The sequence below is a fragment of the Triturus cristatus genome, chromosome 5_2 (assembly GCF_964204655.1).
Source record: "Triturus cristatus chromosome 5_2, aTriCri1.1, whole genome shotgun sequence".
NCBI classification, from domain to species: domain Eukaryota; kingdom Metazoa; phylum Chordata; class Amphibia; order Caudata; family Salamandridae; genus Triturus; species Triturus cristatus.
Genome location: NC_140588.1, coordinates 1,103,213,472 through 1,103,239,860, shown reverse-complemented (window position 1 = coordinate 1,103,239,860; position 26,389 = coordinate 1,103,213,472). Strand labels below are relative to the sequence as shown.

The following is a 26,389-nucleotide window of genomic DNA, read 5'->3' as shown; positions in this document are numbered from 1 at the left end:
ACAGGTATGAAATGGCCTGATGTCTTGTCTCTAGTACTTATGACTATAAGATCAATTCCAGACAGAACTACAGGGTTGAGCCCCCATGAAATCATGGGTAGAGCGATGCGGCATGTGTTCATACCAGTCAACAAGCCATTGCCTATAACTGATGACATGGTGATGGATTACTGTAAAAGCCTGGCTGACACAGTTCATTCTATGTTTCATCAGGTTGGAGCGGATGCCACCACCCTTGAAAAGAAGCAAGCTCATGATCTGAGCCCAGGGGACTGGGTAAGAATCAAAGTACACAGAAGAAGAAACTGTTTGGTCCCAAGGTGGGGAAAACCATGACAAGTGATTTTGACTATAACAACGGCTGTGAAGTGTGCTGGAATCAAGAACTGGATTCATGCAAGTCACACATTGAGAATTACAAATCCAGTGGATAGCACAGAAAGAGAATATTTCTATGAATCAGAATCAAGTACTGAATTGGATGATGAAGAGACAAGAACAAAAGAAAACCCTGAAAGGGGGGAATCAGAGTCAGATCTAACTTTTGTCCCAAGAAGTACTTCCCTGAGGAGAAGGTTACAGATTTCTGATACCAGCTCAGACTCAGAGACTGAACAAGGAACTCTACTTTCGAGAAAAGAAAAAGACAGTGAAAAGAAAATTAAAGAAATTGTTGATAAAGAAGTTCCAGATGAAAAACTGCGAGAAATTCCACCTGAAATAACAAATTTAGATGGACAGGTGCCAGATACAGAGAGAGAGGGAAAGATTCTTGCGGAAGACCCCTGAGGAGGTGTAGGGAACTCCAACATCCAGTTAGAGGAAGGGACAAGTAGTCAGCAGGAAGATTGTGCGTTGGAAACTCGAGGAGGGACAGAAGTAGGGAAAACAAATGAAGTGGTGGCAAGAAAAGCGGTTGAAAGTAAAAAGCAGGTTGAAAGAGAGTCAGAGGAAAGCGAAGACGAAATACCCTAAGGTCGAGTCTTAAGAAAGAAAGCTTGGAGAACTGAAAAGAATGATAAAGGAAGCAAGCTGAAAAGATCAGGAAAAGACTAAGTTTGGCCGAATAAAATAAAGAGACTGAGATATCGACTGACAAGAGTAAATTCACCAAGAGCGGAACAGGTGACTGAAGTAACAAGTCAAGAGAAATCAAAAGATGAAGAAGTAGTTGTAATTGGAGAAAGCAAAAGAACGAGGAAACCTAACCAGAAGAATAAGTCGCCGGAATGGACGTATGTGGCCCTGCCTGAAATAAAAGAAGAGGCGGATAGCCAAGGAAACCCAGAGGTGACTGTACCGGAAGTGGTTGAGGAAGATGAGGAATCAGAAATCCTGAGAGTTATCTTGTCCGATATTGGAGAAGAAGCGGATGTTCAGGAAATTCTGTATTCAGATCACAAAGGAAAGGTGAAGGACGATGAGATGCCAAACTGAATGAGACAAGAAAGCTGCTAATGGAAAGACAATAAAATACGGGAAAAAGACAAAAACTGGTAGAACCAAGTAGGTGCTTAGAGCCTTGGGTTAGACAAACTAGTTGTGAAGCAGAAGAGGCTAAGTCAAAGGACACTGCTCATTTTTACAAAAATGGCAAACACAGATAGTAGAAAAAGTAGATGTATATTTTTGAAGCGATGGTGTAAAATGTGTTGATGTTGTACAGGATTACTAATGCTTCTGTGGAGTATACTAGCTCTGATGATCTCATTTAAAGTTACTATAGATACAATAGAAGGACATAGTGAGAACAAAACTAATATAGAAAAGATTCAAAAGGTAGTTCTGACTAAAATAGATAGAAATTATTTGCATAAAGACAGATCTATAATTGATTTTTCTAACAATGTTTTTTTTCAAAATTACTGTATGAATATGTAAAGACAATGGACATAAGGGACTGCTACGTTTGTATGCAGTTACCTGCATCTGTATCGGAGGGAGTGACTTATCACCACCTTCCAGTAACCTATGGAATAACATGTAGTGTGATAGCTAGTTTATTTTACCAAACAGGGAAGTCAGAATATTATTTTTCAGATGTAGATAACATATTTTCACAAGTACCATCAATTAACAAGCTAAACAAGGTAAAACCTGCCAAGGTATTAGGTGAATTTTTCTTAGAGACTAAAGAACTAACATTAGAATATATTTTTAGAAATAATTTGACTTGCAGTTTAAAGAAAGAAGAAAATACATTTTTGGATATGGTTGAAGAAAGGAGGTTAAAAATGCAAAGGAAAGCATCTGAGGGAAAGGTGGAAAAGACAGTTTGGGATGTTGAAATGGAAAAACACTTGAAAGGAGAAGCTAGTCCAACTATGACTTTAGATTGGCATCAGAAAGGGAAATTGTGTATTAGAAGGAATCAAACTGCATATGATAATTACTTTGTAGGTAACAGTGAGTGCCATGATACATACCGAATCATGGGTGGATGGGGATTTAAAGGAGGAAGAGATCCAGTTTTTCCTGGATTATACTTTATCTGCGGGAACAGGACATATTATCGTTTGCCAGACCATTGGTATGGCACATGTTACGTAGGCCTGGTTTTCCCAAAGATTTTTCACATGGGATGAGGAGAAGATGGTGTACATAAATTAGGTAGTTATTTAGCACGTAGAAAGAGAGAATCTTGGTCAGAAATTGTAGGTGACATCTTTGAAGCATTGATACCAGCAGCGGGAATATCTCTGAATGCAAACAAAATTAGAAGAGTATCAACAGTAGTGGATCGCTTGTCAACAACCACAGCTGGAGGATTCTTATTGGTAAATACTGAATTGGTTGCCATGCATGCCATGGTAATGTAAAATCGACTTGCCCTTGATATATTATTGGCAAAAGAGGGTGGAGTCTGTGGAATGCTGAAAGTTCAACATTGTTGTACTTACATTCCAGACGAAAGTAAAGATTTAAAATTTTATATTAAAAATATAACTGATCTGCATGATGAAATTGCACCACTGGAGGTTGAAAGTGTTTGGGAAAAGATTGGAAAGAAAATATCTTCTATTAAAAACTTCTTAGTAAACCTAGGTAGTACCTTTTTAGGAAACATTTCATTTCCATTAACATGCGCGATTTTTCTAGTATTAATATTAAGATTAGGATGCCTCTGTCATAAAAAGAAGAACATTCAGAAAAAGTTAAAAAGAGAAAATTTAAGAAGACAGGATAAGAAACAAGAGAGAGAATTTGAAGAAATAAAATTAGAAGAAGTAAAAGAAAATATGTTTAAGACAGCCAGAAGAGAAGAAATTGGGGAGACTGAGATGTAAATAAAAGCAAGAACTCATTTCAATTCCATGAAAAGTAATACAAAATGTTAATGATGTGGTGATAAAATCACCAAAGGGAGGATTGATGGAGCAGGTAGTACAAGATTTTGTATACCCCCCTATTCTGCATGAATATACTAATTAGAATAATTATTAATCATACAATTATTAATTGTGTTTGCATGATATTTAATCAATATTACTAATATACAAAATACACATGGAATTTGCTATTTGCATGGCTAAATAACGTTTGTAATTAAATATGTACGCATACTAACAATAGAAGATAGAATATTGCATGATATATGTTGCTTTGTGACGTTTTTGTAATGTCGCACCAGATGACAACAATTGGTGAATATGAATGCTTTAAATGTCGCTATCTGCTAGATAATTACAAGCACATAGAGGGATTAATAAGGAGTTAACATTTCATTCATTATTTCTATGAATTAATTACTCTTTTGTGTTTGTTTCGCTTAAGTTGTCCTTTGGGCCTAAAGCAAAGATGGCTGCCAGCGTAACACGGCGAATTGGCCACCATTCCAAGAGGTTTTGGGCGAAGTGCGCCTGCGCCACTGCATGTTCCTGTAGCCTCAGCATGACCCTTGTCTCACTGTACTCAAGCAAGGCCACAGTGGGATTCCCGCCAAGTATCATAACAAAGGACTTTTACAAAAAACCAGAACCATCATGAACAGTGACATAACCTCTTGAACTGTGTGAAACCTCACCGAACGATCCCAACTGACCAATGGGAAAGGCCCAAATTTTGTAAAATGTATCATCTTGACTTTAGTTTTATTTTAAAAATGACAGTAGAATAGAGAGGGGGTTGGGTGCTTTCCTTTTTGCTGACAGAGACGACGGTGACGCTCACGACAAGACTGCTGCGTTCCTGAATCTTTGACTGACTGAATGCTGCCCAATTTCTTGATGAACTGAGGACTTCATAAAATTTATGGGCACTGATGATGCTTGCACATCTCTGGTCCCTGACCCAATCTTTGGGACTGTAGCGTGCTGCATGAAGAACTTTCGAATTCCAACTGATTGACAACTAATTTGATGACTTAGAGGACGATCGATTGCCAGATTAGGTAAATATAGTGTTCTGCGATTTACGAAAGATTTAATAAACTTATTAGATGGAACTAAATTCTTGAAATAACTAGATAAACCAATATTGATTAACAGGCAAATGTGTTTTGTCATTTATTGAGGGAGGATAGATCAAAAATCCAAAATGTGTTTTTAACTGGTCTAAATCACCTTACCGATCCAACTAAATGGTCCATTGATCAAGTGGGAGGAGTATCTTGATGTTTAGTATTAGGATCTATAGGTTTGAGTTTATTCATGTATTGTTATGTATTATAATATTTTCCTATAGGTTATAAGATATTCCTTTCATGTCAGCGCTTGGAACCTGTAAGTGCAGACCAGTGTTGGTGTTATAAGCCCCACCAATGCTTGCATGAGTGGATGTGTTAATGTGGTATTTGGTCTGTGACAAAGGGAGGATTTTGGTACGGGGTTTTGTCCTGATTCCCTTTACCCAGGTTTCCGCGCTGCAACACCCCTGTGATGCACTGCTTATGACCGTGCATATTACATCATTCAAGACATCACTGATGACATATAAAATGACACTGCTTAGGACAACACAGATGAGACCATCCACAGAAAACACACACACTCACACAACCACTCACACACCCACTCATACTCCCATCTCCATGTCTCCAAAGACCTGGTGTGCATTTCAGCACTGAGATAATTATTCATATATCTTTATCCTAAAACCTGTGAAAACATGAATTTCCCTAAAGAGAGGACAACATGACCACAAAAAGGTATATTGCCCAAAAACAAGGGAACATCGTCTCAACTACATACACTAAGTGAATCTTTCTTTGGTGGAGACATATTGTCCGGCATTAAATACACAATAAAAAATAACCAAAATGGGCCAAAAGGGCAAGGCATTCTTGTGATGTGATTTTCTATGGTAAAAAAGGGAGAACCATATATTCTCTTCTCACCAGAAGTTAATAAGAAAGAAGCTACTGATCACAGTCACTACATTTTGCACTATGATGCATCAATTATTTTTTCACACCCATCCTACTATTTGTGAACATTTTTAACGTTGAATTTGGCAGAAAACACTCTTACTTTTCCTTTACCAAGCCCAAGAAGTTAGAATCATTTGAATGTCACAGATATATTCTATCTTGGATGAAACACAGGTTGGCCAGAATGTTTTCTTTTTCTAGTTTTCTTTTCTATTTACAAATTTGTTGCAAAAAGATGTCATACGTATATTTCAGTATCACGGTTGTTTGAGAAATCGGTGTGATTTTAAGAATGTGTAACTAATATATATATATACACATATTGTAATTCATGTTTTTTTCAGCTGTTTACTAATATAAAATGATTTTTATTAGTAATTTTATTATATTTCCTGTTTTCGGGAATACTTTGCAGTTTGCGAATATCACAAGACTACAGAAAATAGTGATTTCATTGGACACTTTTGATTATTGTAGAAAGGAAGCCCCCACCCAGTCTTTCTTTCTTTACACTTGTGGTGCTCAGATTGGAGGTACATATTCCAGTACCTGCCAGTTTTTGGCTTTCTTCTTTAAAATGGCATCTGGTGGCAGTGGAGAACAGAAGCCTCACCCTGTGGACAAGAATTTGTCAGAGGAGAAACTCCCGATGAAACACCAAACCCATCCAATGGAAAGATTCCACCAGCCCCGCCACAGAAAAGAAAACAGTGCCAAAGTATGTGAAGTGCTCTTTGTGTGAAAAGAACCTCTCCACGGGCATGTCAAATAAATATTTGTGTGGCACAACACGAATGCTGACATACCATTACAAGCAGTTGACCACAGCTGAGATGGAGTGCAATAATCCTCATCCCCCACGGCCTAATGTATTCTTTAAGGGCCCCCCTCCTTGAGCCCATAAATGGTTTTGGGGACCCCATCAATGGGCTTGGCTTACTAGCTAGGTCCCAGAGAGCCCACCACCAGGACATAGTGGTTTCCCTGCGTGCACCGGAAAGTGGTTTACTGTGTTTAGTGCCTTGTGGCCAACCCCCCTACAAATAGGGTCTATGCATCATAGGGTGTTAGATTTATGGATGGTAATTAAATATTACTTCCCTGAAAGAAAAATAGAAATTCACTGAAAAAAATGAAGATTAAAGTAACTTTATACTTATAATAAAAGTTCAATTGCATCATATTGTTTTTTTGCACTCTAAGATCTTCTGCACTTCACCAGTCATAGATATAGTTATGTCAAGTAAACATAATCTCTTCCCTAAGGTAACAATGACTCGTGCCCTCACCATGCACTGCAAATTACCCCACATTTTGCATCACTCATGACATCTCCTATTACATCATTGATAACAGCACTGCAACATTTCAGTACAATTTCTGATGAGAAAACTGTGCATTAAGAGAAAACTGCAGTTTGGGAACAGAAAGAGAAATGTTTCTTCCACTCATTTAATTGCAATTTAAAATCCTCTCTAATGGCAAAGGTGATTTTTAAGTTACTGTTCTGAAGAAGGCATTTTTAGAAAGTTTGCATTTGTCGGCCTAAAGCAAATATGCCTTCCTGCCAGTGTCTAGAAACATATGACTGTGAATTGCCTACTTATTGTGTGTCTTTTATGCGTGCAAATATGGTATTAGGAGAGTAGGTCTTCCTGATAGGATGGCTGGGATGAAGTTAGTTCCCACCCTGAATAGACTTCAAAGGACCCGACCTGCAGTACACACAAAGGAACTTAACAACAGGCCTGCCCCTGCCTTTGTCCCCCTAGACAGATTGGAGCCAAACAAAATAAAAGGAAAAGACACTGGATAAAAGCTTGTTACACAAGGACTGGCCCCTACACAAAGGCTGACACTGGGTATAAGAATAGCACCATTAAAACCCCTCATTAGAACACTCCTGGGCCTGTGGAAGTTTCAGAAGAAGGACTGCTTTGAACCTAGCATCCCAAATGTATATTGACTGACTTCCTGTGTGAGCTACGGATGTACAACACACTTCCATAGGCCTTTTGCAACTGTCCAAATGACCAGCACTAACTGGACCTGCCTGAGTGTTGATTATGGCATCTGCTGCAGTGAGCCGACATCCCAAAATAATGTCCCAATTCCTGGACCCTTGGCCGGCATCAGTATGAACTTCTCTTGCCAAAAACTTAAGTCCAGGTGAAAATCAAAACCACAAGTGTGCTTCTTGCGTCAGCAGCAATCAATGTGTTTTCAACAGTGAGCTGTTCTTCACGCCACACGAAGACTGATCATGTATCGCGGCTTGAGAAGATCCAGCTATAACCTGGTCCTAGCAACAACAATGATCTCCTCGCAGCCCCGGCTCAAGCTAAGGTTCATTCGAGTGGACTTGGACTCAGATGAGGTAAACTCTTCACTGGCATAAGTACGTAGCATATAGAAGACAATTGAAATCTATTGGAACATTCAGTTGGGAATCCAAGGTAAACAGGAGTCCTCTCTTAGACTTGAGGGCAATAATCGTAAGTGAGTAAAAATGCTGGAACCCCCGAAATGCAGCAGTCCAATGTTGTAATGATGCTTAAGTATGCTCATGTGGTCTTGTGACCCTAGTCGCTTGGGTCAATATGTGAAATAAGTCATAAACACACGAGTGGCGCTGTGGTCTTTTTGTCATAACTACAGTCCTAATATTGGAATTTAGTCATTTTAAGTGTTACATTTTACTCTATTTTCTAAATTGATTTGGGATTTTTCTAGTCTTATCTTTTCACGTATTACTGTTTGATTGCTACATATATACTTTACACATTGCCTCTAAGGTAAGCCTGATGCTTTTCGAAGTACCAGACAGTTAAGCACAAGTTTATTTAGAGGCTTCTGTAGTTCACTTTGAGAAGGATTGTATTTATAACTACACAACACCAATTTCTTACAAGTTGCAGAACACTCTTCAAGAAAATAGAGCTTTTCACCAACCCCAAGAATGACCCTCTAGGACCTTACTCCATGGGCAATTGCAAACTCACTTCTTCTTAAATGGAAAAATGCAGATGATATGACAACACATTACTATGCCACCCATCCCTCTGTGCTGTATTCCATGATGCTTTCCTTTGAAGCCCTGTCAATCGTAGACCTCACTGATATCCTCAAATCCATCAATGCCATATCCTATAAAGATGATGCTTTCTACTGGTGTTTTAACGGCACTCTCACTGGACAAACTTTCTAAAATCTACTTACCCTTGTCAATATCTTCCTCAATCAATGTATGTAGTCAGAAAATCCCACTTATTTTTAAAAACCCCACACTAGACCCTGAGGACCTCAACTAACCGTTGACAACAAAATTACTGAAATAGCTAATGCCAACAATAATTATTTCTTGCACCAGTCTAGCTTAGGACACGGTGTAGCACAGGACACCTATCTTACAAATCATAAACAATGCTCTCCTGATCACAGATAAAGATTATCCCTGTCTCCTCATATGACTGGACCTTACAGCCAACCTCTTTACTAACTACCATTTCACCCTCATCCACACTTTGAAATCTCAAATATGAATCCATGGAAGCATCATACACTAGTTCTTTTCCTACCTATCTAAACCACCCCAATTGGGCTTCACATCTTTAAAGAACTCCAGGCATCTACATTATCCCCATGTAATGGTACCAGAAAACTTTTGCCAAAATATCTCCTGGTAAAAATTAATTTTCCTAAAGTGTGTTAGGTTGCCTATTTTCAATGCTTATATATTGTTGATTTCAGTGTTTTTTCTGTGTTTTTCAAACCTTCTGTTTTTATTGGTGTTTATTCTGCTGCATAGCCCCCAAAATAGACAACACTGTCTTTTTTATATTTGCAAAATGTGTTGTTTTGCAATGTGTGTTATAAAGCAAATATTTAATTTAAATGAGAAGTAATGTGGGGGTTGTGCAATCAACATATTAATCTATTTTTTTAAGACAAGCTGCTTGCATTGCCCTCCTACCTTCAATTACACTCACATCTTGTTACCCTTTCTCACATCTTGCTATGTTCTACACTCACTGTCAGGACTCTATCTGATTTGCATTGATGGATTAAAAAGTAAGGTCATTATATTAAGAATGTTTAATAAAAATTCCTCAACACAGTTGGGAGTAATTCACCTACTAATTTGTCAACACTATCAGCAGCATAGTGCCTTCTGAAACATTTAAAATTAATTTGGAACTAAATCAGATTAATCTGTAACCTTTAATTCTAGTTATGCCGGACAATATTTTGATAACAATATTCGGACATTCAACCATAGCATTTTTCTTCAGCTTCTAACTGGAAGCACTTAGGAGCTTACTTCCAGATGCATGCAACAGCACATGATTCTACTTGATGTTTTTTTCCACATCAAGCATTCAAGCATCCAATACCTCCCAAACTGTATGTTCTTCATCCATACCTGTATGTCTAACTCCTATCTCGAGCTCATCAGAACCAAAACCAAATTACTTTTATTCTCTAGTAACAACAAGCTACAACTACTCCAAACCTGGCTCTAAGTCATGAAAGTAGACAGATTGGATCCCTCACTTTGACCCAATGCAAAGTCACTTGGATTCGAGAAAGACAACAACCTCCCACACAAAGGACACATGGCAAAAAAAAAGTTGCCTTGGTACCAACTCTCTTTACTATAAGGAGACTTTTCCAGGTACCACACACTTCCTTGTGTGTGGATGAATTTGGATGCCACCCTCTCTCCGCAAGTGAAAATTATTGCAGACAGGTACTGTTCCTCTTCCACAAAAGTGGAGCAATTCTCACAGGAGGCAGACTCAGTTCAAAGGCAGAACATAGGTGACAAGGGGGAAGCTTAGAGACAGATGAAGGAATGCATTGTAAAAAGTTGCAATGATACTGAGGGATAAAACAGCCCCAGCCATTTAAAAATATCATTGGTTGATATACTTGAGATATGTTACGTATGAGTCTAAATTCCCCTGTGTAGCAAAATTATCAAGTTTCTCCAGACAATTTTGTTTGACAACACTATGACACCATGTTTAAACATTGATCAAGAATTACCATCCCACCTGGAGTTTTTCAGACCTTCATGTGAAATCCTAGACAAGCATTTATAAGCCTTTTTCAGTAATTTTAATACTGTTCTGTCTTAAGCGCAGTCCTCCAGTTAGAGAGTGTTAGTTTTGCCAATAAATCTACCCATCCTTGAGGCTGTTCCCCTGAAAGTGGAAGATAAATGTGAGAATAGCTGAAGCTCAGGCATTATGTTTCATAGGAAGTGCTACCTTTAAAGCCACCCACTACAGCCAAAAGTCAATATCTAACTTGGTTCTAGTTAAAGAGTCATCCTCCTCCTTCCTTGAACAAAACTCTGCGCCATAGTGCAACCAAGCCAACCCAATGAAGGTGTATGTGTTTACCCTCTGATGTAAATGTACTTGAAAGGAGAAATAGTTCCCTTGGAGCCCTTCTTGTATATGACATTTGCATAAATGACTTATGCTAATGTCTAGAATTTAACACAAACTGGCTCTATGAGACTTGTAGCCAGTTCTTTCTTCCCTGTATTGGCTCTACGTTGGATCTTTTTTTTCTGTGTGGTAGCTTTAAAAGGGCCATATTATCACAAATCCATATTTTTACCTTTATTGTGCCTTTATAGAAACCATAAGGTGAGATCTGAGTGGCCTTAGCACTGACAAATAGAGCTTAGTTGCACCAGATGTGCTTATGTGCGATGGTCTCTCCATCAGCCAGTCTGACCATTGGTATGTTAGAGGAGAGATAGGATTGGGAGATTTTAGACTGCCAGGTTTTATATTTAACACTTTTAACTCTAAACTAAGATTGTTTGTGGAGTAGCCCTAAAAGATTTTATTGGTGTGATTTCCATGTCATGCATTTAAAACTGCGCAATCCAAACCTCAGTGCCTCTATGTCGTTTAACATTGACTTATTTCAACACATTTGAAAAATCCTGCACTCAACTCGACCCTCATATTCCAAAATGATGGACAGGTTGGTTTTAAGACAGAAGAATGTTTAGATGCTTCCAAGTTCTAGATGTCTACCCAGTGATGAAGCATGCCATCAACCAATGAGATGAGAGTCATGAGATGGTAATCCACTAAAGATTTGGTAACCACTAGCGGAGGTGTATTTGTTGCATGTTCTCTATAAAGTAATGAGGGCGACAACAATCTACAACATCCTCTCACTTTCCTACTTGTTTTCAGCATTCATTAAACAGTCTGAGGACATGAAGTGCATAAACAGGTACATGTCAGAGTGAGGAATTAAGTCAACACTTTTAAAATCATGACCTGAAATTAAATTGGTATGGCATTGAAGCTTTTCTACAAAAAAGGTATGACTAAAAGAATCCAGGGTAGCTTGGTGAGCCTTTGGTTTATCTGTGATTCTGGGTAACTGAGCCAGTGATCTTGGAAGCCCAAGAATAAAGTACAGAAGATTATTCCTTCTTTTACACTTCTAATCGGGGTATCAAAACCTTAATTTCATAATCTTTACCCTTGGTGGATTTGCTCCTCTCTATGAGCACTCACATTCTTTATAGGAGTAATGCATAGAGAAGATGGATAGGAAAACAAAGTAGGACAGTGTTAATACAGAGCAAAATACATACCCGGTGCCCTGAAGCTCACAAATCATCTCCATTGCGTGACTATAATCCATGGCATCAGGTTTATTCTTCAACCATTTCTGCATCTCTTGGAGGGAATTGTCATCAGCGCAGGCAAAGGTGATCTCGTTGAAATTGTCACAAAGTGGGAGAGTGTAATAGGGATAGGGCCCAAGGCAAAGTCCAATTACAGAGTCTCCTTTAACATCACCTGTTTACAAAAACATTCCCACTTGAGTGAAATAAGAATCTATAACCTGTAAATGTCTCTTTTTCATCAGCAAACTAGAATGAATAAATATGTTCAGTACGCTCATCATTATCATGTATATGTTAAATATTGTGGTCATCTTGCATCATATGAGTCTGTCATATATCCTCAGTCTCTCTTTTGACTCTCATAACCACCCCAGATCTAATTTGGAGTCTGCAGTGTCTAATTTGGGACTCAGCTTCTGTGACTGGGTGGTAAAGGAAGTTGGAAGGTTACCCCTTTCTTTCATTTGTTTTAGAGGTGTTATTCAGTGGGGGTGAGTGGGTTTTGATACTTTTGTCAAAAGGTACTTGCACCTCTTGTAGACTATAGATTTTCTGCAGTGTGTTTTTGCCTTGAAAAGATATACATCTAGGCTATAGGAATTCCCTTTCAAGTTCCTAGGACTAGAAATCAAGATATCTCTTGCATCTGCCCATCACAGTGCTTGTGTCAATGTCAGGTCACTTAGGGCCATATTCTTTACATGGCTGTGTCACTTTTGTTGTTTTGTACCACACAACAGGGTGCATGTAAGGCATAACCGTTTAGCGTGTATTCAATGTCAGACCTGTTTGAAAACCTCTGCGTGTGAATCAACCAGGAAAAATGTTATTTAGTTGTTATTTAAACTTAGTAAGGGTTGATGTGCATGACCCAGGGAGTAAGAAACAAGGAAGTGGTCAGACAGTCCATCATGTCATAGGTGGCACTCCATAATATTTTTTCTGCTAATGAAGCAGCTTTTCTAATGAGTTAGGTTTGGAACAGAATTGTATGAGGTCATTATTGATCAGAAAGAGGGGTAGTTGTAGCACAGAGCGGTATCTTGGGAAAATGGAATGATATCAGGAGTATTGCTGTTATACTCAAGAGAATTAGATGAGAACAGCATACAGTAAGATTTGGAGGTTTCTGAATGAATAGGAGATTGGGAGGTGAGAGAACTGGATGAGAAAGTCAAAGCATTGAATGTCACTCTTTAAGATAATTTGTTGGACTATTCTGAGACAGGGAGACTTATTGGATTGGAGAGATGTTTTGAGATGACCATTAGAGGTACAAGAGGATCAATGAGAGAAAAGGAGAGGGTTGAACATAGATTCAAGGGTGGGCAGGATAATTTTCAATATGAAAATGGGTGAGATAAATACGGCATTTCAGAGATAAAACGGTGCAGATTGTCGATAAGAGTATTCTGATTATAGGTGATCAAAGGTGTCCTCGTGCCATAGGGGGAAATGGGTGACAGTTTAGTAAGTTTTCAAATCCAGAGACCTGTGAATAGGGCCATGGGACTCTAAAAGTGGTTCCACTTCAGAAATATTAGGACATATTTTTAAGTTAAAGCTTGATGATGGACTCTTTTCATGTATTTGCTCTGTAGGGGAATGTGCCAAGGAAGGAAAGAAATTAGGTGGAGAAAGTTATCAAATAAGAGGGGAGGGGCAGAAGAGGAATGAAGTGTTCTGGATGACAAAATCAGGACATATTTATGATGAATGTTCTCCAGTTTATTCCTCAATAAGAATCCCATTCAATAGCATCCAAGCATCAACAGTAACTCGTTAGTTTATCTTCAAAGCTCCACTAGAACATCATGAGCCCAGTGGATGACACAGTAAATGACTCATATAAATTCTAATATTCTAACAGTGACATATTACAATTCCATCAATGCCCATGTAATGAAAGAGATACAGAACATCACATACCTCCCTTCTTTACACTAACAAAACAAATAAACATAACCAATATTTACATTTATTACAAGACTCCTATACATGATCAGCAAGATATGATGGTGCTTTACGCACCCTCAATGAATTACGACCTCTAACTCTCTCTTCATCTTTACATGAACTGTTGCTTGGATTACCATTAAGTTTTCCCTTTACAACAACATCCCTATTTAAGTTCCATATCTGATGATCTTCTGTTTTGATGGCATTATTAAACACCTTAATAACTTTAATACGTTTCATGAATTTTGAAACAGACTTACCCATCAAACCTGGACGTTTTATCATGACAATGTCACCTACCATCACTTTTGTTGTTTTCACTCCTTTCTTCTAATGAAAATAATGTTTTCTTTGCTTAGCTTTCTCCTCATTTTTCATCCGCACCATCTCATTATCACATTTGGCTTCTTTACCTTTACTCAATTCATATCTGTTAACCCATGCAGGTTCTACATCAGTATTAGGAAGTCTACCTCTAAACAATAAAAAAGGAGTTTTCCCAGTGGTAGAATGAGGCAACAATCTATACTCCTCAACCATTTTTAACAACTCACACTTCCAATCCATACATTGTGATTTTGCCAAAGCGATAGTTTCCTTAATCACTTTGTTAAATCTCTCTACCATCCCGTTGGGCTCGGGAAGATAGAGAGCACAAGTTTTATGTACTATCCCTTTAGATGAAAGGAAATTTTCCATATGTTCAGAAACTAATTGAACTCCGTTATCCATCAAAATGGAATCTTAAATCCCTTCTCTTGAAAACAGACTTTTAAGACATTGAATAATGTGACTCGAATCAATGTTCGACAAAAAGAAAACCTCTGGCCATCCTGAAAACATATCAATTATGACTAACACATAAATTTGAGAGCCATTGTTATGTACTGGACCCAAGATATCTAGAGAGATATCCTGCCACGGATTTGAAGGGCGTCTCCTTAACACCATAGGTTGCACACGTGTACACTTTGTCTTGTCACTAAGAGAGCAAGTTATACAATCACACACCACCCGTTATATCTCTCTGTCCATACCTGGCCACCAATATGACCCACGTAATCTCTCCTTACACTTTGTAAGACCAGCATGTGATGAATGCACCAACATCAATAAGTTCTTTTCTAAGATTGTCAGGAGGAATTAATTTTGTGCCACGAAATAATAACCCACTATCTATGGATAACTCGTTTTGCAATGGCTAACACTTTTTAGTAAAGTCAGATCCTTCTTTGTCACTGAACCAACCTTTCTCCATAAGACCCATCACTTCTTTCAAAGTAATGTCTTGAGACATTCCATCACTCCACCTTTTCTCAGTAATAATTTATTGGTCAACTACACAGACCCATTCATCAGGATTCTCAAAATCTTCATCTTCAAAAACAATTTTGGGTGTCAAACGTGATAACACATCAGCAACATTGTTGTCTACCCCAGGAATGTACTTGATCTCAAAATTATATTCTTGCAATCCCATTATCCATTTAGTTATCCTCCCTGAAATAGCATCAAGACCTTTTTTAGTGAAAATTTCAATCAGAGGATTGTGATTGGTTCTCACCTCATCGATACCCCATATGAATTTCTTCAATTTCTTAATTGTCCAGAATACTGCTAAAGACTCTCTTTCCACTACCGAATACCTAGTTTCCGGATCTTTGAGACTGTGAGACAGAAACATAATTGTTTCCATTCCTTCTGAACCTTGCTGTTGTAAGACTGCCCCCAATCCCTTTTCACTGGCATCTGTAATTAATATCGGTTTTACTTTAGGATTAAAACTCCTAAGAGAAGGAGCAGCCTTGAGCTTCTTTTTAATGTCAGTAAACTCTTTTTCACAACTGTCAGTCCACTCAAAATCCACACCTTTCTTTAGTAGATATCTCATATTGATGGCACAGTCTGCAAAATTTCTTACAAATTTAGCATAATATTCCACAACTCCTAGAATCTTCATAAGCTCATTTTTGTTTGTAGGAGAGCTCATGTCTTGAATAGTATTAATCAAATTAGATTTTGGTCTTACCCCTTCACTAGTATTGTTATGACCTAAATAATCAATGGAATTAGTTTTGAATTTGCATTTTTTGGCTTTGATGGTAAAGTTATCATCACTCAATCTTTCCAACACTCCTTTTAATCGAGCATCATGTTGACAATCATCATCTCATACTACCAGTATATCATCTTGATACAAATGAACACCTGCCAACTCATGAAGGATATTTTCTATGACCCTTTGGAAAACCGATGAGGCTGCAACTAAACCAAAGGGCATGCGTATAAATCTATATGTGCCAAAGGGTGCAATGAATGAAGTACGATCACACATGATTCATCCAATTATATTTGGGGATATACCGAAGATAAAACCACTGTACTGAAGACCGTAGCTCCCCCCAACAAAAGCAATAGTTCATTAATATTAGGCAAAGGATACCTGTCGACAACCACACATTTGTTTAATTGCCTCAAATCAATGCATAATCTTAGGTCCCCATTCGATTTCCGCGCTGCCAGCACCAGAGCCAACCATTCAGTTCCTTCTACTTTTTCTATTATTTCCCAACATTTTAATTTCTCAATTTCTCTCTCCATGTCATCTCTCACAGATATGGGAACATTTCTTACTTTGCAGCACACGGGAATAGCATTCTTCCTAAGTATGATCTTATGTTTATAGCCTTTGAGACAACCTAACTCATTCTTGAATACATTGGGATATTTTAAGATCAGAGATTAAATCTGCATTACCACTTTCAAGAACTGAGTTTGCATTACCTTCAATTGAATAGGAGGATCAGCATTGGGATGAAGGAAAATCCCCAATTCACCTTGATGTATCCAGCTTATAATGCTGTCTCCTTTCTTAGAACCATATATCTTTCCAGAGACAAATCTATTTTTATACTCTATGAGTCCTATACAATACCCATGTAGATCGATAGGTTCTCCACCATACGCTAATGGTCTTATGTCAGGTTTTAAAAGTTTAACTTTGCCTTTTCATCCCTCCATGAAAAATGTATTAGAAACAATGGTAATTTTTGCACCTGAGTCAAATAAGACCTTCGTGCTAGCACCTTCAACCAACATTTCATCACAAGGAGAATTGTTCCTCTTATCTCCACTTACCATCTGTACAATGATTTGAGCACACTCATAATCTTCAGTATATGATTCATCATTATCCTCCTCATATACCTCAATTTCTTTGACTTTAAAAATTGGTTTGCTCTTGCAAAAAGAGGTCAAATGACCTTTCTTCTTACATTTAAGACATGTTTGATTTAAAGCTGGACACTTCTTATTGTTAGCTAAATGTCCATTTTTCCCACATATAAAACGTTTGCAGACATTAGACTTATCCTTATTAAATGCATTAACTTTTAAATTATTTCCTTTAAACGACTCATTTATCTTACTTTTGTTTCTAACGTCTTGAACTTTGCACTCTTTCACTGAGTCCTTCTTCAATACCACAACACATTTTATGGAATGTTCAATCCTCTTAGCTACACTTAAAACCTCATCCAATGTGGGCTCATCATGCAGCCACAACTCTTCTCGAACTTTCTCCATGTTGCAGCTGAACATGAATTGATCTCTTATTCGCTCATCTTTTAAATTATCAAATCTGCAAGACGATGCAAGTTTTCTTAAATACGTTACATAACTTTCCACAGTTTCTTCTTCACCTTGCATCCTCTTTGCAGACTTATACCATTCCAGAATAGTACTTACTTTAGGTAAGTAGTGTTTGTCTAATTTCTTAATACACATCTCGTAGTCATTAAGACCATTTGCTTACTCTGTAGGTAAGTCTGGTAAGTGATCAAACACATCTTGACCTTCTGATCCTAAACAGTGAAAGAGTAAAGAAGAACTTCTCTCAGAGCTGACTGAAGGTCCGCACACTCTCGCGTATCTCTCAAATACCACTTTCCACTTTTTCCACTGTATGGGAGGCATGCCAGAGCTGGTAAGGAAAAACGGCGTGGCAGTAACATTCTGCATGACCAACTATCGTGTTGAATATGTACGTAAATAAATTATATAAGCATAAATAATTTAGTTAAATTAAGAATAAATAAATAAATAAATTGTTAAATTACTCCATAACACATGTTGAAACAATTGTTGTCATTGGAATATTGCCTTCGCAATATTGTTCATACAGCTGTGCACATCAGGGTGTCGTTTCTTGTGTAGATCGATGTGAAAAATAGCGTGCACCAATACAAAATACTTAAATAAAGGCTGTGCGCACCAGCGTTATTAAACATTGAGTGCAATTTAATGAGCACTGCTGAGCGCATCAGCGTAAAGTTCTCCTTGTTTTGAACCACTAGACTATAATGTGCGTAAAGGTAAAACATTTAAGTTGAGATGGGTGCACGTAAATTCAGTTCGACCTCACCTCTAAGTTTATGATGGGCGCATGCAAATTGAGATTTATTGCAAAATTGCCTTGCGTGAATATTAGAGACTTCGCTTTAAGCTGTGCACATCAGCGCACACCGGAAACTTGTTTCCTTGGTTACTGGAGAAATCAAAATGGCCGCCGGTGACGTATCACGTCATCGTGCGTGCGTGCGTGCATGATCCGACGTTTACAGCAGCTCAGAGATTGCGATCTTCACAGGCAATGGCAAAGAAGGCTCCGTCAATATGGAACGCTGGCTGATCTCAAAGGGCACGGGCAATGGCAAGTAAAACGGTTGATGTTTACTTTGAATTAAAACATCATTCAATGTCTCAGCAATAGTAAGTAAGGCGGTTGATGTTTACTTCCAACTGTAAAGAAAAAGAGTCCCTATTGTTGTGATCAAACAGGAGGAAGAAAAGTGAGCAAAAGCTGCAGTTAATCAGGTGTATCAATATACCATTTATTAAAACGAATTCATCCTAAGCCACTTTGTATTAGGTCAGTGCCTTACTAATCCTCCTATAATAGGTTACAATCTAAAAAACATAAAAAGGACAATGAGGACTGTCCACTATTGAATATACTCAATATTAAAATTTAAAAACATCAAAACATCATCACATTAGTACATTGTTGGATATAATCAATACACATAAAAGACAATATTTTAATCTAATTCGTAGTGTTGTTAAAAAGTTGACGCAGCGTTTCGGTGGTTTCTTTATATTAAGCACCTTCTTCAGGACTAACAACTTTATACAAAGATCTTATGTTTCTAAGAGAAAAAATTTTCTTTTAGGTATCTGCGGGTTTCTAATTCTCCCGGTTATCTGCCATATCTTGGTCTGTTGGCAATCTTTAGACAATCCATGCGTGCCTCTATTCGTTAGAGCCACCGTAACATGTTCCTTTGAGAGAATTGATGTACAAATTATCGATCTCTTTTCCTTAGAGTTAGATCGCTTATTGATGATATTTCTCTTATTCTTCCCCCATTCAGCTTGTATTATAAAGCGCCGCTTTTTCAATTGGCGCTTTTGTGGCGTAAATTGGGCGACGGTCCGTTAGTATCCAATCGGATCGCGTCTCTGCGGCCTCCCTGCTCTAACGAATTTCTGGGGTCGTACTTCCAACTGTAACATCGCTTGTTGCCCAATGAACCCCTTTACCAACATACTTGTAATGCCAAATGAAATGAAATGAAATGAAATGAAAAATTATATTTATATAGCGCATAGACTACCCGGAGGCCTCGCAGCGCTTTAATTGATCACTGTGGCGGGCCGCAGGGTGAGACTAGCACGTTTTTGCAAACAGGTGGGTTTTCAAAGCTTTCCTAAAAGCCAGCCGGTTATTATTTTCTCTGAGGGCTAAGGGGAGGGAGTTCCAAAGTCTCGCAGCAGTATGGGAGAAGGAACGGCCGCCCCAACGTGCTTTGTTGATTTTAGAAGTGGTAACTAGGTGCAATGATCCCGAGCGAAGGGCTCTGAATGGAGCGTAGGGCACAACTAAGGGGGACAGGATGGCAGGGCCTGTTCGGTGGAAAGATTTGTGCACAATGCACATAGCCTTAAACTGTGCTCTAGCAGCCATCGGGAGCCAGTGCAATTCTTTTAGAGCTTTCTTGGCTGACTGCCAGCGGGGGATGTTGAATAGTAATCGGGCGGCGCAGTTTTGCGTGACTTGGAGCCTGTTGGTCACTGAAGCCGGGGCACCCAGATATAGCGCGTTTCCATAGTCCAGGCGGGAGAGTATCAGGGCCTGAACCATGATTCTCCTCGCCTGGAAAGGAAGCAGAGGGAGTACTTTGCGGAGCATTTTCATTAGGCCGACACACGTGGAGGCAGTTTTGGTAGCCTGGACCGAGAAGTCCAGCGCTTTATCGAGCCAGATTCCCAGACTATTTGTTTGACCTCTGAGGCGGAAAGCCGGAGGACTGCACCTTGTTGTGTTTTTAAAAATTGTCCATTCGTCACTTGAATTGTATTGATTTTAAAAACCTCACCTCTACTGAAAGCGCTAGCTTCATGCGCTGAGCAGACCTCCTAAGACACCCCCTGAGACAGCGGAACCAGCGCTGAGACAGGGTAAACAAGCACACCGCCATCGCGGTTCGAAGGCGGAGACACGCCCACTGCGAGGCCACGCCCACCAGGAAACCTACAAAAACGCTGAACCAAGCGCCACGCATTATTATTTGTTTGACCTCTGAGGCGGAAAGCCGGAGGACTGAACCTTGTTGTGTTTTTAAAAATTGTCCATTCGTCACTTGAATTGTACTGATTTTAAAAACCTCACCTCTACTGAAAGCGCTAGCTTCATGCGCTGAGCAGACCTCCTAAGACACCCCCTGAGACAGCGGAACCAGCGCTGAGACAGGGTAAACAAGCACACCGCCATCGCGGTTCGAAGGCGGAGCCACGCCCACTGCGAGGCCACGCCCACACCACTCGCTACAAATGTGTCGGCCATACCAGCGCAGCGGAGGAGCGCAGCGGGAACGCCGTTTGCACGCCAAAGGTGCGCCTAAGGCAAGCCTGTCTGCGTCCGTCCGCGCACGGCCGGGCCTAGGGCCAGAACCCCTGCTGGATAAAGCTGCCCCGAAGGTAAGCTACTCTCGTCGGGACCTCCTAAGTCTCAGACCCCCCATCGCCTCCTCCTGTGAGTATGTTCACGACCTGAATGGACCATTCATCAGCTGTACTTACTGCCATCCAGTCCAGCTTACTCTCCCTACTCGAGCCCCCAAGCTCTCAGCCCTCAATCTCGCTTCGCTGAATTGTCGCTCTCTCCCCAAACACGCGACGCTGATTAACCACCTCGTAGAAGACCATGACATAGACGTCCTTTTCCTGACGGAAACGTGGCTCTCTGCCCACTCGGAGTCAGATATGGTGCTAGCAACCCCACCGGGCTTCCTCATCCAGTCCCTACCTCGTCCCCTAGGTAGGGGTGGTGGTGTCGCCATTATTCATCGGGACCATTTCCTCTGCAATACTAATGACGCGCATATTCCCGATTCTGAAAGCCTGCAGTTTACAATTAAGTTAGACCTGACTAACTCTCTCTCAGGGATCCTAGTGTACCACCCCCCTGGTCATCCAGGTCCTTTTGCTAGTACTCTCCTGGACACAGTAGCTACACAGGCCCACTCCATCACTAATTTTATGATAATAGGAGACCTGCATATTCATTTCGATGACCCCTTAGATTCTGGGGCTGTCGACCTGATCACTGATCTGGCAGCCCTTGACATCCGCCTTCTAAACTCTGGAGCTACTCACAATAATGGTCACTTGCTGGACCCTGTGTTCACGAGTTCCCTCACTATGCTAGCTAGTGAGTCCCTTCCCCTCCCTTGGACGGACCACTTTCTAGTCTCCTTCCAACTACCAGGAACTTTTAGGAAACCTCAAAAACCGCCCACTTATACCAGGGACAGGGCCTGGTCCAGGCTCCCCATCGAAGAATGGGCCAGGACCCTAAAGTCAACTACCCCTGCTTACGCAGAAGACCCGGCTGTCGCCGATAGTAAATATAGAGAATGGATTACTACCTCCCTGGATCTCGTACTCCCATTTAGGACTCGGGAGGACAAAATGGGAAAGTAGGTTCCGCCCCGTGGTATACACCGGAACTTCGTCTATTACGCAAAAATTGTAAGAGAGCCGAACGACTTTGGAGGAAAGACTGGCAGCATGCCAGCAAGGAAGCCTACCAAAATTCAGTTAGATTATATAAAACTGCTATTAGGCGCTCTAAAGCTTCCCATTATGATACTCGGATAAAAGAATCCACTAATTCAGCCAGGGAATCTTTCCTAATTGTAAAAGAGCTTCTGAAAGTACCAACCACTCCGTCCTCCAATATCCCCCCTGTGGACCGAAGCAACGAATTAGCCACTTATTTTAACGACAAAATTGCCCGCATCTTAGCATCCTTCCCCCTTCCTGTCCCTCTAGCTACATGGACAATGGTTCACCCCCCAACCAGTCTGGAAGCAGCTTACGCCCTCAACTTGCGACATTTAGGCCAGTAACCTGCAACGAGGTAGAAGCAACCTTGACCAAAATGAAAAGCAGATCACCTTTGGACCCTGTACCCATTAGATTCCTTAAAACTGTAGCCCCCGTCATCATTCCCACGATCACGGAGCTTATTAACAGCTCACTTGCCCGGGGATCGGTTCCTGCCAGCTGGAAGAGTGCAGTGGTGAAGGCACTCCTTAAAAAACCCCAGCTAGACCCAGCAGATATGGCCAACTACCGGCCAATCTCACTCCTCCCTGGTATTAGCAAGGTAGCCGAGAAATTGGTCAACGGACAATTGTCTCAGTTTCTCGAGGTAAATAACATCCTACGGCAATCCCAAACTGGGTTCCGCCCGGGCCATGGCACAGATACTGCCCTTCTTGCCGTCATAGAGGAGGCAAGGCGCATTCTAGATTCAGGAGGGTCAGTGGCAGTGATCCTCCTGGATCTTAGTGCAGCCTTCGACACAGTCAACCATTGTGTCCTCCTCAATCGGTTGACGGCAGCAGGGCTCACCGGGACGGCACTCAGATGGATAGAGTCCTTCCTTGCTGGGCGCACGTTCCAGGTTTGGGACGGCAACCATCGCTCGTCCACTCTTCCCCTCATGAGCGGGGTTCCTCAGGGATCTTCCCTGAGCCCAACGCTTTTTAATGCTTACATGGCCCCCCTTGAAGACGTGGTGATTCCATTCGGTATAAAAATAGTGAGCTACGCTGATGATACACAGCTGGTCGTCTCCCTATCCCAACTAGACGACCACCCAGACAAGCTGGCAAACTGCCTTACGGAAATCCACGGTTGGATGTGTGAGTCATCACTAAATCTAAATGGGTCAAAGACCGAAGTGATGCTCATGGGAAAGCAATGGGTGACCATCCCCCCAGCGGTCTGGCCAGACGTGTTCGGAGAAATTCCTACCCCGAAACATGAAATTAAGACCCTAGGAGTATGGTTAGAACCCGAGCTCTCCATGAAAACGCAAGCGGCCAAAACTGCAGGAACCTGTTTTGGGCTTATGCGTACTACCCGCAGGATTCTCCCCCTACTCCCCCCCCGCATCCAGGAAACTACTGGTCCAAGGGATCATACTATCACGTTTGGACTATAGTAACATGATCTACCTGGGAGCCTCTGAGGCCACCCTGGTGAAACTGCAACGAACACAGAATGCAGCTGCCCGTCTACTCATGAACCTTCCCTCCAGAGTGTCAGCGAAACCTGCTATCAAGGCCCTGCACTGGCTCCCAGTGCGCCAAAGAGTGGAATTCAAAGCCATGTGCACGGCATACAAATTGATCAATGGAGGTGGTCCTTCGATCCTCAGCGACCTGGTTACTCCATATAAAACGTCCAGATCCCTGAGGTCCGAGAGTGAGCACCTAGCCAACATCCCCAAATTTAAAAAGACACGCACTGGAGGTCGACGCTTCTCAGTGAAAGCTTCCACTGGATGGAACTCCCTCCCACGTACCCTTAGACTGGAATCCAATTATCTGATTTTTAGAAAAAAATTGAAAACACTTTTATTCCCTAAATAACGTCATCCCCCTTCTTTCCTCCCTCTCATCTGGACAGCAAATTTTTATAGCGCGGGGATGCCCTTGGGTCACCAGGCGCTTTACAAGTCACTAAATAAATAAATAAATAATAAATCTGCAGTTTGGGAGGGGGGGGAGCACCAAGGCAGGTGGGCCAAATCGATGTCAAAATGGTCGGAGAAGGGTTACCCAATAGCATAATCTCTGTCTTCTCCCCATTAAGTTTGAGACAGGACGATTGCATCCACTTAGCAACGGCCTCTAGACAGAGGCCCAAGGTGTTGGACGGCTCCTCAGTGTGGTCCAGAGAGACCACCAACTGGGTGTCGTCCGCGTAGGTGACAATACGCACGCCAAAGGGCTGGACCATCTCCGCTAGAGGTCGCATATAGACATTAAAAAGTGTGGGGCTCAGGGAGGAGCCCTGGGGAACCCCACATCTAAGTGGTTGCTTAGGGGAGACTGCTTTGCCCTCAAACACCTGGAAGAAGCGCTCGTCCAGGAAGGAGGTCAGCCACTCCAGGGCCGCGCCCGACACGCCCATGCCTTTCAGACGGTATAGCAGTGTGGCATGGTTGACAGTGTCGAACGCAACACTGGTCTTCCCCGGTCCAGCACCAATCTAGTTTCTTCCGTCACTGCTAGGAGAGCAGTTTCAGTTCCATGCTGCGGGCGGAAACCCGTCTGAGAGGCGCATAGCAGACTATTTGATTCTAAGTAGTCCACTAAGATATTATTGATGTGCCTTTCAAGCAGTTTGCTAATCCAGGGAAGTAGGGAAATGGGGCGGAAATTGGCCAAGTTGTTCTGGTCCAAGGTGGGTTTTTTCAAAAGGGCCCTAACCATCGCACATTTCCATGGTGCTGGGACGGAGTTAGAGGAGATGGAAGCATTAAGGACATCCAGAATGACAGGGCGGATGATGTCCATCACCTTATTGAGAGTTTGCGGGGGTGCTGGGTCATTGGGGGATCCCGAGATGACTTTAAGAAGCATTCTGTCTAAAGTGTCGGAATCTAGGAGGGGGAATTCATCCAGTGAGCTGGGGGCTAAGAAGTCAGAATCTGTAGTGGTGGTGTGGTCCATGTCATCACTGCCAGTAGAAAATGAAGAATAGATGGCCTGGATCTTCTAGGAGAAGAAAGTGGCTAAATTATTGCAACATGTTTGTGCGCCGTCAGGTGACAGACGCTCGGGGGGAGGGGGAGAAATTAAAGATTTGGCTATTTTAAAAATTTCTTTGGGGGAGTTTGCAGCTAGATTGATTTTGGCTTCATAAAAATGGGCTTGCGCAGATTTTATTTGATTTTTATAGAGCTTTATTGCGGCTCTATACTCAACTTTCTTTGATTGTGAGTAATCTTGTCTCCAGGCTCTCTCTAGTTTGCGGCAAGATTGCTTCATAGTCCTGAGAGTCGGGGAGTACCAGGGGGCCACTTTGGCTCTGTTTATTAAGTGCAAAGATTCCTCTGGTAGGACTAGGTCAAGGGAACTGGAGATCCAGTTATCAAAATTGACAATGGCTGTATTGGGATTGGTCACATTTGGGGGTAGGTGTTCTATAAGAGCCAGTTTCCACTTAGAAAGTGGGAGGGAGGCCCATTTTCTTCCCCGCTGCTTATTGTGATTTTGTGAGATGGGGGGGGGAGCAAGTGGACCATGTAAAAGGTACTACAAAATGATCGGTCCAGGATAGTGGTACTGGAGCCTCGACGGTTAAGCTATCTAGATTGCTGTAGATGTGATCTAGGAGATGTCCCTTAACATGCGTTCTGAGCCAGGTCAATGGACTGAAAGTTTGTTCGAAGACTATTGGCTGTTGAATCAAGTGGCTCATCTAGGTGTAAATTAAGATCGCCCAGCAGGGTGAAATTTGCCGAGGTGAGCACAAGGTTGGCGGCTAAATCTGTCATGTTAGTGATAAAGTTGTTGAGGGTGCCAGGTGGTCGATAGACTAGGATACCGGAGAAAGTAGTGGATGGGGAGAACTCAAGAGTGAAATGTAGGTTCTCACAGGCTGGCATGGGGGAGGGAGTGATGCGGCATCTAAAGTTGTCCCTTTGGATAATAGCCAGCCCTCCACCTCTGCCAGTCTTGCGATCCAAATGTTTAATAGTATAGCCTTGGGGGGTGGCCCATGCTATTGCAGGATCAGTTTCTAGCTGAAGCCATGTCTCTGTTAGAAAGAGGGCGTCTGGATTGAGCTCCTCTATCAGCATGGCCAGTTCAGTATGGTGTTTGGGCAGGGAACGGCAGTTAAGAAGGAACATCCTCCATTTCTGCTTGGAGGGATTTTTCACAACATTTGGAGTAGTTATGCCCCAATCACAAGTTTTGCAGTGGGCCTTCGGGTGTAACGGAAGGACTGAATGCAAACATAGTGGGTTG

The 26,389-nt window shown here is 41.3% G+C and overlaps 1 protein-coding gene across 1 annotated transcript in view; it reads right to left on the bottom strand.

Annotated features, from left to right (window-relative positions):
* LOC146829777 (nicotinamide N-methyltransferase-like) overlaps positions 1–26,389 on the bottom strand; it is a 101,473-nt gene that overhangs the window by 57,712 nt on the left and 17,372 nt on the right. The window contains exon 2 of the mRNA XM_085608493.1: positions 12,003–12,210. Coding sequence (XP_085464619.1) covers positions 12,003–12,210 — 208 coding nt within the window. The remainder of the gene's footprint in view (positions 1–12,002; positions 12,211–26,389) is intronic.